Genomic DNA, 16,519 nt, shown 5'->3' with positions numbered 1-16,519 from the left:
ATTATTGTATCTAGAAAACATCCAGTAGCAAACACAAAGACAGGAATGCATTTTAGATTATAATTAATCCCATGAAAATACAGAGCTTGAAGAGGTGGGGTAGTGGGGGAGAGAATCAAGGTCAAACTATAACTGCAATATACTGCTATTTTATTGATTCATTTTCCACTCAAGGTCTTTGTGTGTGATATAATAATGAAAATCAAAGAACCATAGAAAAAATAAGAGCTCATCATACAATTTTACTGCTAGACAAATGCCAAGGCCTCCCAACTAAAAACAGATATTAAAAAATGATAATTTTCTTATTAAAGGAACAAATTTTCAAATATTAGATTCATTAATATGGATTGTGAAGGATCCCATCTTCCACTTATCAAGCAAGTGGACCTTACTGGGGAGGAGAATTTTTTCACAATGCCACTGCTAGCAAGACATATGGCCTTCAGACAAAATGTAAGCTGTAAGTCCAACACACCACATTAAGCAATTGTTTATTTTCAGTATAAGAGGCATTATCAATCTAAGTGCACATGTAAATTTAAACAAGCTACTTGCAAAAAGTTGACAACTAATAAGTGACAGTGTCAATCACTTATGAGTTTAATTTTTTACTTGAAATATGGCAGAGGAGAGGGGACAAGTTACTTTTAATACTTTTGAAAGGTGTCAGCCCTAAAGACTGAAGTTCTCTATTTATCCACATAATAGATACAGGCTTCCCTACGTTGACCCTACAGACCAACTCTGGATGACACTAATTCATTCTCCACGCTCATTTAATTTTTGACTCCAATATAGAATCATAGAAATTGAAGAGGTTATTTAGTCCACGGTTAACAATCTCAGACGAGTTTAAGTAACTCAGTGCTAATTCATTTTTAAAAATGGAGTTTAGGCTCCTAAATCTCATTGAAACTCAAAATAAGATTACATAAACCGAGTTGTAGCCTGGCAAGGAGAAAAGCAAGCGTGAGGATGATTGAGGTAAGTGTAAACAGGTACAGTTAACAGTGAAGTGCCAATGAGATCTACGAATAAAAAGCCTTATATAAAAGAGTTGAATACTCTGATTATTAATTTTGTTAAATGATAGAATAAGGAGGTACTATGAAGGTGACAGTACATGAATAACTAGAACAAGGATGCATTTTATAGGAATCTATTGCTGCAGAAGTCAAAGCAAATTCTGTAGGACTTTTAAAGGTATTTCATTCTCATAACATTTTCTACAGAATTTGAAAAAGTGAGACTCCAAGAGCTCAATATATTTAGCTTAAACAGAAGGGTCAGGGGTGACCTGATTACACTTTATAAGTATCTACACAGGGAATAAATATTTAATAATGGATTCTTCAATCTAGCATAAAAGGTATTACACAATCCAATGGCTGGAAGTTGAAGCTAGACAATTTCAGACTGGAAATAAGGCATTAATTTTTGACAGAGTGTAATTAACCATTGGAACAATTTACCAAGGGTTGTGGTGGATTCTCCATCACTAAAAAGTCTTAAATCAAGACTCGGTGTTTTTCTACAAGATATGTTTCAGGAATTACTTTGGGGAAGTTCCATGGCCCTTGTTATACAGGAGGTCAGATTAGATGATCTCACAGTGGTCCCTTCTGGCCTTGGAATCTATGAAAATTATTTGCACTAATGCTTAGGATAATAGTAGGAACTGTAAACATAAGACAGTAATAAAAATAAACTACAAAGCAAGAGAAATAGTCAAACCTTATACTTCAGGCACAAAATGGATTGCTTGCAAGAGTTGGAACAACTTTTGTACACCATAATGTGATGAGTACATTTTCCAGAAAGAGGTTGAGAGGGTCTGGGCTTTCTCTAACAGTTTTTTTTGCCACAAGTAGAGGCAGCATGCTGGACTTGATGGATCAGTTATCCAATTCAGACAGGTCATTACTACATGTAGTTTAGTCACATACACAGTAAGTTACTCAGGCCATTTCATACTTTAAAATAATGTTGTGCAACTGAACTATTCTTATGCTCACAATGGGTTCAATCCTGCAGTTCTCACTCAAATGTATCATTGATTTTTACTCAAATAAGAACTTGAAAAGGTATCAATATTACTAGTTACACAACTTACTTCATGGTATGTGTCCTCCAGCTCCCCATCATAAATCCAGCGGTAAAGGAAATTCAAGACAGGATGGGACACTAGGCCAAGAATGTGTTGTACCAGGGATCTCATATAGGGATCTCCTGTTTTAGTGTAGGCATGGACAGCTGATGCTAGTTCACCACCTTTTCTTCCTATGGAGACAAAAGTAGACAGGTGAAGGAAAGAGAGCAGGTTCTGATTATGTATTTTATACTTCAAAAATAACTTTCTTCAGGCCTTGATGACTAACTGTATGTCTGTCCATCTCTGACCTTGTTATACAGCAATTTTAAATCCAACACATATAAACATTTAGGCTATGTCTACAATGCATGCCACTTGCAGCAGTGCTTAGGGTATATGTAGCTACAGACTATGGAGAAAAGCAGACTGCAGTCACACAGGGGTGTGTGGCTACACATGTCAGTGGAAGGCTCTGGCAGCACGGAGGCATAGGGAAAGTCTTGGCAGCAGGGAGCTGCTGGAACCTTTCCCTGCTGCCTCCCCCCCCACTAGAGCTTTTTCCCCACAGTGGTAAAAGGCTCTGGCAGCTCCCTGGAAAAGACTGGCAGTAGAGAGGCAGTCTAGATGAAGGCGGTGCAGCTTGTGCAAGTAGAGAGCCATTTATGGTACATACCCAGGTACACCACATGGTTCCCATGTGTCTTTATTCTACTCACTTAAGCAGTGCCTCACCATCTACACTGCTGTTTATACCCTTGCTGGGGATAAGGGTATGTACTCTACACACCACCAAAAGGTATGTGCAATGTAGACATACATTTAGAATTATGACAATTAAAAAAAACATTAGAAGGAAGATTTAAATATTAAATATCAAACTTAAATCTGTATTTTAACATGTTTGGACACATCCACTGATAAGCTCTGGTTGTTTTATGCCACCCTGAAGCAAGCAAGACAAAGCATGCCAGTTAGTTTTTGCTTTATACTGCTCTGGTGAAGCAAGCCAACCATAAACCCTGCTTGAGGTTACATTTCAATTTCCTCTCTCGTCCTCTAAATTATCCTTGCCTCTTGCACTTCCCTACATTCCCGTGTGCAGCATGCATGCACAGAGTTCTCTCGCTCTCTCCAATCCTTCCTATCTTCCCCTTCAGTTTCCTCCTTTCTCTTGCAATCTGAGTAGCTTTAGTGCAATCACTAGCTTTTGAAATAAAATACACCGCTACCTCGATATAACGCCACCAGATATAACACGAATTTGGATATAACACAGTAAAGCAGTGCTCCAGGGGGCGAGGCTGCGCATTCCGGTGGATCAAAGCAAGTTCAATATAACACGGTTTCACCTATAATACGGTAAGATTTTTTGGCTCCCGAGGACAGCGTTATATCGAGGTAGAGGTGTATTTAGGATTAATGGTCTCTCTTTACTGTTATGTCGCATAAGTGAAAGTTTGTCAGCACAGACTGTTACATAAAATCTTTTTCTTCAGAAAAACTCAACGAATTACCCTCTTACAAAATCATTTCTCACTGTTTTCTCTGGTACTGAGGCCATATGCATTCTTCCATTAAGAAATGGTTTCAAAATGGCCATAGCCTCCCACTGTTTCCAATGGGAGTGAAGCCAAACTTTCCTCATGGCAGACTATATACCCTCTATGCCAGAGGAATACTCAGACTCACTACAGCAATGGGAGATGGCAGCCATTTTGAAAGAGCATAGCTCTTAGTGTAATTCTCCGAAGCCGAACATTAATCTTCAGGCTCCACAGAGTAAGAAACTTTCAGTTATGAAGAACATGAAAAAGTGACCATTAACCCTAATTTTTTTTTTCAAATGTATCCTGTACAAGAGATTTCAGTGAGTTTTAGTTAGATGGGCAGTTTGAAGAATCTGCATTATTTTGATAAGAAGAAAGCTTCCATTTCTGCACAAATAGCCTGGTAACCAGCAACAACAGGAAAAGAAATAAAGTATATAATAATTTAAAAAGTGTTTTTAGTAAGTAAATTTACAAAAGTATGTGAGAGTATTACTATGGTTATGTAAATATCTATTTAAAATGCTGAAGATAGTCTGGTGGATCTACTGCTTACAGACTTGTTTGAAGGAAAGGTGAACATTTTTACCTGGTCTTCAACCAGCCACATCACTACCAGAAGTCTACTAGTTTAATTTCAAATATAATTAATTTAATATAACTGGCATCCATGCTTGGCATGCACAATCACTCCTGAAGTTACAAAACTTTAAAAAATAAAGAAATATTTTAAAAAAATAACAGACCTTGACAGTGATCGACAAGTGCTGCAAGTGTCTTGAGTCTTATTTTAGGATCATATGTCCATACTAGAAGACGACGAAGTGTTAAACTGCTCTCAAGTCCCAAATTTACACCCTGATCATCTTCAAGTTGCAGCTGATCAAATTAAAACACACAGGCATAGTCAAAACACAGCATTCAAGTACTGGCAGCAAAATAGATATTCTACATTTTTGTTCTGAAGTTAGCTTCGTTTAGTTTTTTTATGACATGAAACTAGTCAATATATACATTTTATCATAAATTTCTTAGGCTAAAACTTCATAGACTGACATAAGAAGAAACCAAGAATCAAGTGTAGATGAAAGCACAGGGCAAAATGTAAAAATAACCGATCTGACAGAAGAAAGAGGGTAGGGAAGACACAAGGGTATGCAACAGAAGCATCAGACAGCTTGATGGATAGGTAGTTACAAAAGCAGCGAAGGACAGAGAAACAATGCTGAAGGATAGCAGGTGGTAACTGGAGAGGCTATTCAGAGAACGAGTGGAAAGAGAACAAAATGTGTAAAACAAGAATCCTGAGAGCAACAGAATGAATAGTGAAATTTCTACCATGACAGCAGCAGCTTGATTTTAATTCTGCATGGGACAAAGTCTCTTGAAATTTTCCTATAAAAGTCACCACAATAAAGCAAATAAGTTAACTACAAAGTTCAAAGATGGAGTACTATTAATATATAGGAGCCTAAGTCACTTCTGGAAATGGAACTTGGGTGCTTTTGAAAAAGTTTTACTTCAGATTTAATGAATAGTGCTTAATGAAGGTGTGAATTGAAATTCATGTGGCTGCTCTGCAAATCTTCCCAAAGGGCATCTGCTTAAAACATACACAGAAGCAGCTGTATCATATATGGGTGGGCACCAACCCCTGTTAATAAGGGGACCCTAGCCTGAGAGTACACAAGCAAATCCATGAAGAAATACATAGCTGTAGAGTGGACGAACGCATTGGACAAGATGACGGTATGCCAAAATTGCAGCTAAATGGCCTTTCAGGGACAGAACTAACTCCTTGAGGTGTCACAAGTAATCCATATAAAGGAACACAGGAGGCCCCGGAACAACCCCTGTAGTAATTGCCCAAATAAAGAAACTCTTCCATCTCTGACCTTAGCCCTTGGGAAGGGCAAGTGCCTAGACTGGAAAAGAACCTCTTATTCTTGTAGAGCAAAAGAGGACAGAGCTAGTAAAGAGTCTATCATCGAGGTAGCCAAATATAACAATTCTAGATCAGGGGAGAGGATACTCTCAAGTGTCTGAAACAGCAGGTCTGGTGTTGGATGAAAGCTACATGGCGACTCTTGGGGGAAGTGTACCAGAAAAATCAGCATACGAGAGCTGTCTGGACTACACTGATGCATTCAGAAGAATTTTTACACTGCCTCTGTGGATTTTTTGTAGGAGTCTGGATCCGAGAGGCTTTGGAGGGAATGCCTATAAAAAAAGGTCTTTGCACCAATCCAGGAGGAATGAATCTGTGAGGGACTCCTAATCTATACATGCTCTTGAGCAAAAAAGTCGTGACACACTGTTTTCGCTGGTGGCGAAGATCTATTGCATGTGTTCTCCAAGGGCAGAAGTAATCGTAAACCATTGATGTTTTCAGAGATCAGTCACTGGTCTTGTCATCTTCTGCACAGGGAGCCTGCCTGGACATTTTGTACTCCCAGTAAGAGTAGTGCTTTCAGATGAATGCAATATCAATGCACTGTGTGTGGGAGGTAGGGCTACTCTGCTCTTCAGGGTCACGTGATATTGCAGATGCTCTCTGCCTTAGTCTACCAGGTGTAGCTGCTTGCTTGGAGCAGAGTACCCTGTGCTGTAAGGTTAGCAGGAGTCTCTAATCGATCAACAAAACAGCAATTCAGGATTTGGACCAACCAACCAACCCGCCCAAACAAACAAGCTTCAAAATAAAAGCACTTAGGACAAGGCCCTGGCCTGACTGCAGAATCCATGTGTGTAAATCTTGGAAGCAGGTTCCCCATCCTAGTTTGGAGGTATCTGTCATGAAGTATAGGCAGGATGAATGGACTATAAGGTGGATAGAAAGCTGGCTAGCTCATTGGGTGATGTATTTGTTTAGACTGCTTACATCTAAGATTGGGTGGAGGCCATCAACCTTCATGGAGATTAGAAGTATAAGTCAGAAGAGAATAACTTCCGTGAGTTAATAGGCAGCAGGTTTAAAACAAAAAAGGAAGTATTTTTTCACACAATGCACAGTCAACCTGTGGAACTCCTTGCCAGAGGATGTTGTGAAGGCCAAGATTATAACAGGGTTCAAAACAGAACTAGATAAGTTCATGGAGGATAGGTCCATCAATGGCTATTAGCCAGGATGGACAGGGATGGTTTCCCTAGCCTCTGTTTGCCAGAAACTGGGAATGGGTGACAAGGGATGGATCACTTGATGATTACCTATTCTGTTCATTCTCTCTGGGGCACCTGGCATTGGACACTGTCCGAAGACAGGCTACTGGGCTAAATGGACCTTTGGGTTGACCCAGTGTAGCCGTTCTTATGAGCGTATTCCTGAAGAGGGATGGGTAACAGGGGTTGGGAGGCAGTCTAATGAGGTTCTATATATGAAGTAACTTCGAATTAAGGCTTCTGGATACCCAGCAATCTGAGGCAATTTCTTCACACCAGGCATCATAGAACCTCACAAACCCATCTCCAAAGAGACAGGGAAGAGGTAGCGTCAGAAGAAAGGATGAAAGACTATTGGAACAGGTCTTCTAACTGTTGTCTGGATACAGACAATACAGAAGATTAAGCCAATGTAAATGGATTTCTTCTTTCCTTAGCTGGTAGGAGACTGGATTTCTTCTTTCCTCAGCTGGTAGCAGAAAAGACCACGGGCGCAAGCCATTGCCATTGTTGTTTCAGCCTCACTGAGGTTTCATCATTCCCTCTGTTCCCACTCCCCACCACACAAATACTAAGAGCACCCTGAGCTTCACAGGTTAAATTCTCTATTCATCCTTGTTATTCTGGAACAGGGCTCAAGGAGTCATGGAGAATCTATGCAAACTGACTTATGTGGCCAAGACACTGGTACAAGAATTGGAGGAGTCCCAGGGAGGCACAGTAGATCATAACACTGCCATCTGCAGCAAGATTTTTTGTTGCTTGTCTCTGGTTTTCAGGGATTGAAGCTATCAGCCCAGAGGGCATGTGGACAGTTTACCTGGTAATTGTGTAAATGTGTAAGCAGTATACATGCAGGGGACTAGACTAGATGACCTCTCGAGGTCCCTTCCAGTCCTATGCTTCGATGCCCACACACCTCAATGAATGAGATTTCCTGTCAACCAAATGAGTAAATTCTGCATCCATCCTTATTGAAGGGGCAGAATGGATAAATTTAGTACCCTTAAGTCTTTTCTAATGCATCAGAAACTACAAGGGAGTTGGCTCTTGCATGTTGTAGGAAATAAAATATATTCTGTCCACTTCCCTGGAAACTGCCAATGAACAGGACTCTGTTAGTCAAATACTGTTTATGGGGTATAAACAGTCCCTTACTGACCAGAAGGGACATCCTATCATTCAGTTTAGCTTGAACGATGTTAAATGGAAATCTGTTTCCACAGTGACCAAAGCAGTCTCCAATTGATATATATGAGCTGTCCAGCAGCTTTTGGGTCTGATGACATTCATCTGGCAGAGATACTACACAGTAACATATATCATCACCAGATGAGCCATCTGTGGCAACCACCACCCACAGGGACTCCATCGTTCAAAAGAGCATCATGACTATCCTCCCTGCTCATATTGGAAATGAGGGAGAGAGGTGGCAGACTGGTATTACATCACAGTTCACTGCTGGTGGAAACAATGCCAATGACATTTGACACAGAGTGGTGGTGCTTGTAGGGAGGACCATGACAGTATATGTAAAAAGCTGAAAAATCTGAGTTCTGAGAGCACAGGGGGCTTAACAGCCCTTGGAACTGAAAAGGTGAACGGTACTCAGTCGCTGGACAATTGTAGAGCTAAAGGGAGACCCTTGTAATCACTAACTAGGAATTCCAGAGCTGACAGATCAGGAAACTGTTCAGAGGATGATAGATGAACCAAGAAAGCAAGAATCCTGTATACAGACTGAAGTTTTAGTCTAGGCAAAGTCTGAGTATAAAGAATATGACTCTGCAAATCCTGAACCACTACAGTGCCAGTTAAGGAGCCAGACTTCCTTTGAAATCAGTGCTACGAAATCTTCACAAGATCGGTGCCAATATTCTGTTATTCCCCTGCTTTTTACATTGGGGATCATCCTCAGTAGACAGAGTATCAAGAGCTGGTGACAGTACTTTGTCCAGGATATGTACCAGATTGTCTAGGTGATGAATATAAGGACAATAGACAGAGGCGAGCGATGCCTATAAAGCAGCCTACCACAGAGGAGTGACATAGGTACATGACACTATATGATCATGGAGTCAGTCCTCGCAGTGATTTGAAGACAGTATGGAACCTAGCAAGCAGTACAAAAGCACTGGCAGAGGTCAAATCAAGGAGTGCACCCATAAATTCTGTAAGAGATAGAAAGTTGATTTGTGTTTGTTCAGTTTTAGGTCCAGAATGTTGGAGACTCAGGATTTGGTGGACAACGACCTGCACATGATGTTTGGACCAGCCCTGAACCATCACTCATCCAGATAAGGATATAGATCTGTCTCTTTTGGGTAGGCAAGTTGCCACTATCACATACATTTGGTAAATATCCTTCGGTCTGTTGTCAGCTCTGAGAGTAAGATGGTTAATTGGTAATGGTAGTCTCCTACACTGGCCATGAGGAACCTCCTGTGGCCAGGATGGATCGCCTCTTAGAAATGAGCGTCCTGCAAGTTAAAGGCAGTATAATATTCTCTTGGATCTAGGAAAGGGAAGATCATAGCTAAGGACACCATGCAGAACTTCATCTTCTTGATGTATTTGCTGAGGTTCTAAATGTCTAACATGGTCTGAGACCACCTCTATCTTTGGGTATCAGAAGGTAATGGGAATAAAATTCCCTACTCAATGACAAGAGCATGCCCTCTATGGTTCCAAAGAATATAGAGCAGCGGTCTCAAAGTCCCAGCTCACGGGCCATCTGTGGCCCAAGAACCTCCCCACTGCGGCCCGCGGAAACGTTTAAAAAAATTCTTTCATCCGGGTGGCTGCTGGCCGAGGAAGGGGAGTGGGCAGGAGAAATGCAACCACACCACACTCTCTGTCTGCTGCAGGCACCGGGTCCCCCCCCCCACACACACACAGCTCCCATTGGCTGGGGAAGAGGGACAGAGGATACCATCACTAGTCACCGGGCAGAGTCAGCATCATTAGTTGTCGGGCAGAGTCAGCCAGGGCAGCATGAGGCCAAGGGAGCGAGAGAAAAGGATGGGAAACAGGCTGGGAGGTGGTGTGACTCATGAGGCTCCAATGACAGCGCAACGGGACATGCTGCCTCTGTTCCCCCTCCCCAAGCGCTGACTCTGTGGCCAAATGGGAGCTCCGGAGGATGATGCCTGCAGGGAGGCAATGTGTCTGGTGCCTGCAGATAAGATAAGGTGAAGATAAGAAGAAAGGAAAGAGGTTCCTTCTAGCTGTTGGCACTGCAAGTCTATGTAATGAAATGGGGCCCTTTATTTACTTTTTTACCCACTGTCCCATGTAATGTTGGTAGGTTGCGTAGGAGAGGGCCATCTCAGCAGGAGCACCAAGAGGTACTGAACCTGATGGGAGCATAATCCCAGACACACAGGGAGCGTTAGAACCACCTCCTGCATCTGACCAGTGGGCAGACCATGACTATGCCTCCTCCTCAGCCACTTTTGTGCCCAACGAGGCCCAGCCCAGCAATGTCCTTCTGTCAGCAGAGCATGGAGTGAGGGAAAGTGGACCGAACACAACTATCTGATGCACACACCTTGCTGCAATCCTGAAGGTTTGAACTGCTCAGTCACTGAGGCCAAACATCAACAAACTGACAGAACTGAAGCATTGCCAGGTGTCTGGCAAACACTAAAAACTCTCTGGCAGGTCAAGAATTGTAGAAAGTTGTATGACTGTATTTTTATTTCTAATAAATTCGAAATAAAAAACACAATATAAATGTTTTCTTTTCTGAACACCATCTTCAGTGACATTATTGGCCCACTGGGAGGATTTGAGGACTGGCACTGGCCTTAAGGTAAATTGAATTTGAGACCCCTGATATAGAGCCTGCACTTCTTGTCTTAGCACAGACTAGTGATCCCTGAAGGGGGGAATTTCCATCCAGATTCCATTGTGCTTAGCACCCAGCTCTTTGAGGCGATGTATTACCAAGCACAGAAAATGGGACAACCTGTCCCAGAAAGGTGGGGAAGGACCAGTGAGATCCATACTGGATAGTACACAGTCTTCAACCAAAAAGTCAAAATGACAGCTTGGAGACCTTTGATTGCTGAGATGAAGAGAAAGGCAAGGGCTTCTTTCTTTGTGATCTTTGCCTCCTCTTGGATTGATCAGGCTGCTGGAAAGGGTAGTATTGCTGTTTGAGCTGGTACTGCAGATCACATTTAGTCCTCTGTCATGGGTGTCTAGAGGTCCAAGAACTACAGCACCACTAGAGTATGCAGAGCCTCATCTGTCTTGGATGAGAACAAGGGACAACCCTTGAAAGGGGGGGGGGGTCCTCAATGGTTTGTTGCACCTCTACAGGAATCTGAAGGCCTGTAACCATGCTGCTCTGTGCATGGCCTAGCCTGATCCAGGTAAAAGCTAAAGCTCTTCTAACATTTAGAATATGAAACTTTTCTTTGCTTTTACTCAAATGAGGCTTTCAAAAGAAAGCCAGTAAATAAACTGTTTGGTTAATGTGAAAACTGGAAACCACACAAGTGAGGAACTCTGGGTGAGGCTGAAGGCAAACCTCGTCTCTAACAACGATTGTATAAGGAGGTTCTGATACTAAGGCTTGAAATTCCTCTACTCTTGACTGAGGCAATAGCAACCAAGAAAGGCACCTTCATAGAAAGGTAGAACAGAGGTCACCACTGGCTCAAAGGGGGGGACCCATTAACTTTGCTAGAATTAAATTTAAGTTCCACAGGGGGACCCGGCAGTGTACCTGTGGATATCATTTGCCCAAACCCTTCAGAAACCTGACACAGCGTTTGAAAAAAGCGAGCAGTTATCCACAGGAGGGTGGAAAGCTGAGATAGTTCCCTCATAGTCCACCTGGCAGCTAACAACTAACCCTTGCGGTTTCATGAATAAGAGAGAGTTCAATTTATGGTGAATTGATCAAGTCAGGGAAATGTCTGTGTGGACCAAATGGAGAATCTTTTCCATTTAGCAAGATAAATAGTCTTCATTGAACACTCTTTACTATTTAGAAGAGCTTTCTGAACTCCCTTAGAGCAACCTTCCTCCAAAAGTGTCAGCCATGAAGCATCCATGCTGTCAAGTGGAGGGCCTGCAAATTGGGATGAAGAAGGCACATGTGGTCTTGGGAGATTACAGCCACATCTTGTAGGAACGACACTGGAAATCTGACCGATAGGGCTAATAGAGTCAAGAACCAATATTGATGGGACCATGCTGGGGCTATAAGTATAAGGTGAGCACAATCTTATTTGACTTTGGATAAGACAAGACTTTGGGCAGAAGCAGAATTGGAGGGAAGGCATATAGCAGGCCCTTAGACCAGGGTAGGAGGATAGCATCTGCCAACGAACCTGGGTTGTGATCTGCTCAGGAATGACTACTATTTTTTGGCTCTTGTTGCATACAAGTCCACCTGGGGAATTCCCCAAATATGGAAAATGGACACATCTGAACAGAGAGACCACTAATGGTGACCTTCGAATGACCTGCTTAGTAATCTGCTGACAATGCAGAAACTCCAAAGCAGAATCACTTTTTGGCATAACTTCATCAACTGGGACCCCCTCATTTGTTTACATAGAACACAACTGCTGTGTTCTGTGAGCACCAACAAATTCTACCCTTTGATATGTGAAAGAAACACCATGCAAGCTAAATGGATGGGCCCAAAGCTCTCAAATATTTATATGAAGCTGTAGATCATGAATAGACCAAAGACCTTGTGTCCAAAAGGGACCTAAGTGTACTCCCCAACCTAGATCAGATGCATCTGAGACATATGGAGAGTGTCTGATGTGCGGGAACAAAGGAAACTCCCATGCAAACATTCACGGATTCTATCCATCTATTTACTTTCAGGATTAGGAAATTTAGGGACTAAAATCCAAACCCCTAAACAACAAGGGACCTTCCTGTATGGCCCCCGCAGGAGGAGAATGAGAAATTGGACCTCCTGAAGTAGCACATTTTTGTGAGAGTGGTCCCTAAAGAGGGACAGAGAAAGGGGATAGGAAAGGAGGTAAAGAAACAAATTGAAAGGTGTATCCCATTTCCACCATGCTTAGGACCCACTGATCCATGGTGATGAGGGCCCAAGCACTCAGGAAGTGGGACAGATGTTGGCAAATAAATTCGAACACCCCCTCTAATTTCAATTCCTGGGGAAAACACTGGTCAGGACTGTTCAGAAGCCCTAGACTTCAAAAACAATGGACCTAGTGATGGGGATCTGCTCTGCTGGTAATGCTAGGGAAGCACTTTGAGAGGGGTTACTGAGGTGCTTCCCTTCGACAACCAAGGGCATTCCAAAGCTAGTCTCAGGGCTGCCTTCACCAGGATGCAGTGGAGACGCCCCTCCCTCAGTTTTTGTCTTGGTCTTAAAACCATGGTAAATGGAGCACTTGTCTCTAACAAGTATAATAATAATAATGGATAATACACATGATTGGAATGTTGGTGTGGATGGGTACAGCTTGCTCAGGAAGGATAGACAAGGGAAAAAGGGAGGAGGTGTTGCCTTATATATTAAAAATGTACACACTTGGACTGAGGTAGAGATGGACATAGGAGACGGAAGTGTTGAGAGTCTCTGGGTTAGGCTTAAAGGGGCAAAAAACAAGGGAGATGTCATGCTAGGCGTCTACTACAGGCCACCTAACCAGGTGGAAGAGGTGGATGAGGCTTTTTTCAAGCAACTAACAAAATCATCCAAAGCCCAAGATTTGGTGGTGATGGGGGACTTCAACTATCCGGATATATGTTGGGAAAATAACACAGCGGGGAACAGACTATCCAACAAATTCTTGGACTGCATTGGAGACAACTTTTTATTTCAGAAGGTTGAAAAAGCTACTAGGGGGGAAGCTGTTCTAGACTTGATTTTAACAAATAGGGAGGAACTCGTTGAGAATGTGAAAGTAGAAGGCAGCCTGGGTGAAAGTGATCATGAAATCATAGACTTTGCAATTCTAAGGAAGGGTAGAAGGGAGAACAGCAAAATAGAGACAATGGATTTCAGGAAGGCAGATTTTGGGAAGCTCAGAGAGCTGATAGGTAAGGTCCCATGGGAATCAAGACTGAGGGGAAAAACAACTGAGGAGAGTTGGCAGTTTTTCAAAGGGACACTATTAAGGGCCCAAAAGCAAGCTATTCCGCTGGTTAGGAAAGATAGAAAATGTGGCAAAAGACCACCTTGGCTTAACCACGAGATCTTGCACGATCTAAAAAATAAAAAGGAGTCATATAAAAAATGGAAACTAGGACAGATTACAAAGGATGAATATAGGCAAACAACACAGGAATGCAGGGGCAAGATTAGAAAGGCAAAGGCACAAAATGAGCTCAAACTAGCTACGGGAATAAAAGGAAACAAGAAGACTTTTTATCAATACATTAGAAGCAAGAGGAAGACCAAAGACAGGGTAGGCCCACTGCTTAGTGAAGAGGGAGAAACAGTAACAGGAAACTTGGAAATGGCAGAGATGCTTAATGACTTCTTTGTTTCGGTCTTCACCGAGAAGTCTGAAGGAATGCCTAACATAGTGAATGCTAATGGGAAGGGGGTAGGTTTAGCGGATAAAATAAAAAAAGAACAAGTTAAACATCACTTAGAAAAGTTAGATGCCTGCAAGTCACCCGGGCCTGATGAAATGCATCCTAGAATACTCAAGGAGCTAATAGAGGAGGTATCTGAGCCTCTAGCTATTATCTTTGGAAAGTCATGGGAGACGGGAGAGATTCCAGAAGACTGGAAAAGGGCAAATATAGTGCCCATCTATAAAAAGGGAAATAAAAACAACCCAGGTAACTACAGACCAGTTAGTTTAACTTCTGTGCCAGGGAAGATAATGGAGCAAGTAATTAAGGAAATCGTCTGCCAACACTTGGAAGGTGGTAAGGTGATAGGGAATAGCCAGCATGGATTTGTGAAGAACAAATCATGTCAAACCAATCTGATAGCTTTCTTTGATAGGATAACGAGCCTTGTGGATAAGGGTGAAGCGGTGGATGTGGTATACCTAGACTTTAGTAAGGCATTTGATACGGTCTCGCATGATATTCTTATCGATAAACTAGGCAAATACAAATTAGATGGGGCTACTATAAGGTGGGTGCATAACTGGCTGGATAATCGTACTCAGAGAGTTGTTATTAATGGTTCCCAATCCTGCTGGAAAGGCGTAACGAGTGGGGTACCGCAGGGGTCTGTTTTGGGACTGGCTCTGTTCAATATCTTCATCAACGACTTAGATATTGGCATAGAAAGTACGCTTATTAAGTTTGCGGATGATACCAAACTGGGAGGGATTGCAACTACTTTGGAGGACAGGGTCATAATTCAAAATGATCTGGACAAATTGGAGAAATGGTCTGAGTTAAACAGGATGAAATTTAACAAAGACAAATGCAAAGTGCTCCACTTAGGAAGGAAAAATCAATTTCACACATACAGAATGGGAAAAGACTGTCTAGGAAGGAGTACGGCAGAAAGGGATCTAGGGGTTATAGTGGACCACAAGCTAAATATGAGTCAACAGTGTGATGCTGTTGCAAAAAAAGCAAACATGATTCTGGGATGCATTAACAGGTGTGTTGTGAGCAAGACACGAGAAGTCATTCTTCCGCTCTACTCTGCTCTGGTTAGGCCTCAGCTGGAGTATTGTGTCCAGTTCTGGGCGCCGCATTTTAAAAAAGATGTGGAGAAACTGGAAAGGGTCCAAAGAAGAGCAACAAGAATGATTAAAGGTCTTGAGAACATGACCTATGAAGGAAGGCTGAAAGAATTGGGTTTGTTTAGTTTGGAAAAGAGAAGACTGAGAGGGGACATGATAGCAGTTTTCAGGTATATAAAAGGGTGTCATAAGGAGGAGGGAGAGAACTTGTTCACCTTAGCCTCTAAGGATAGAACCAGAAACAATGGGTTTAAACTGCAGCAAGGGAGGTCTAGATTGGACATTAGGAAAAAGTTCCTAACTGTCAGGGTGGTTAAACACTGGAACAAATTGCCTAGGGAGGTTGTGGAATCTCCGTCTCTGGAGATATTTAAGAGTAGGTTAGATAAATGTCTATTAGGGATGGTCTAGGCAGTATTTGGTCCTGCCATGCGGGCAGGGGACTGGACTCGATGACCTCTCGAGGTCCCTTCCAGTCCTAGAATCTATGAATCTAACGTGACCCTTCTCCAAGCACTTCAGATAGCACAACTTCGGGAAAGTGATGGGCACAGGTTTTCAGCAGCCCATGCAAGGCTTGATCCTCGGGAACCTTGGTATAGGGTCATCCCAGTATTGGGTGGGGCCCAGAGGCCCTGCTAAGCAAACGTTAGCCTGAAAGCTAAAATAATCCAAATAAAACACTAAAAAAATTAATAAAAAGTTAGAAATGCATTTTTTTTTTTTTGCTTAAAAGAATATCACTAGGTAAAGAGATCACTAGGAACACTGACACTCTGACCACAAACTTCTTTGTGAGAAAGAATGAGGGTGGGGTGACTCCACCCTTTCTACCCTTGCTTTCCAACACAAGGAGCTTGGCAATGGGCAGGGCCACCTCTACAGGTACCACTAAGGAAAACTCTCTTGCACCAGTGCAAAGAGGCATGCACACACCTACACTGCAATGGACATATGCAAGCACTAAAAGAAGAAATGTGCACAGATGTAATTCATGAAATCAAAATGGCTGAGAATTTAAAAACTGGATGGTAATAGACAGCAAAACTGAG

At 42.3% G+C, this 16,519-nt stretch overlaps 1 protein-coding gene across 2 annotated transcripts in view; it reads right to left on the bottom strand.

Moving 5' to 3' along the window:
• The window catches only part of TUBGCP3 (tubulin gamma complex associated protein 3), a 118,546-nt gene that overhangs the window by 52,816 nt on the left and 49,211 nt on the right, over positions 1-16,519 (bottom strand). For both annotated transcript variants that reach the window (XM_054011246.1, XM_054011254.1), the window contains exons 10-11: positions 4,389-4,521; positions 2,117-2,283 (exon numbers count right to left, since the gene is read on the bottom strand). In XM_054011246.1, the coding sequence (XP_053867221.1) occupies positions 2,117-2,283; positions 4,389-4,521 (300 nt within the window). The remainder of the gene's footprint in view (positions 1-2,116; positions 2,284-4,388; positions 4,522-16,519) is intronic.

This window comes from Malaclemys terrapin, chromosome 1 (genome assembly GCF_027887155.1).
Source record: "Malaclemys terrapin pileata isolate rMalTer1 chromosome 1, rMalTer1.hap1, whole genome shotgun sequence".
NCBI classification, from domain to species: Eukaryota; Metazoa; Chordata; order Testudines; family Emydidae; genus Malaclemys; species Malaclemys terrapin.
This window is presented reverse-complemented; position numbering and strand designations above follow the sequence as displayed.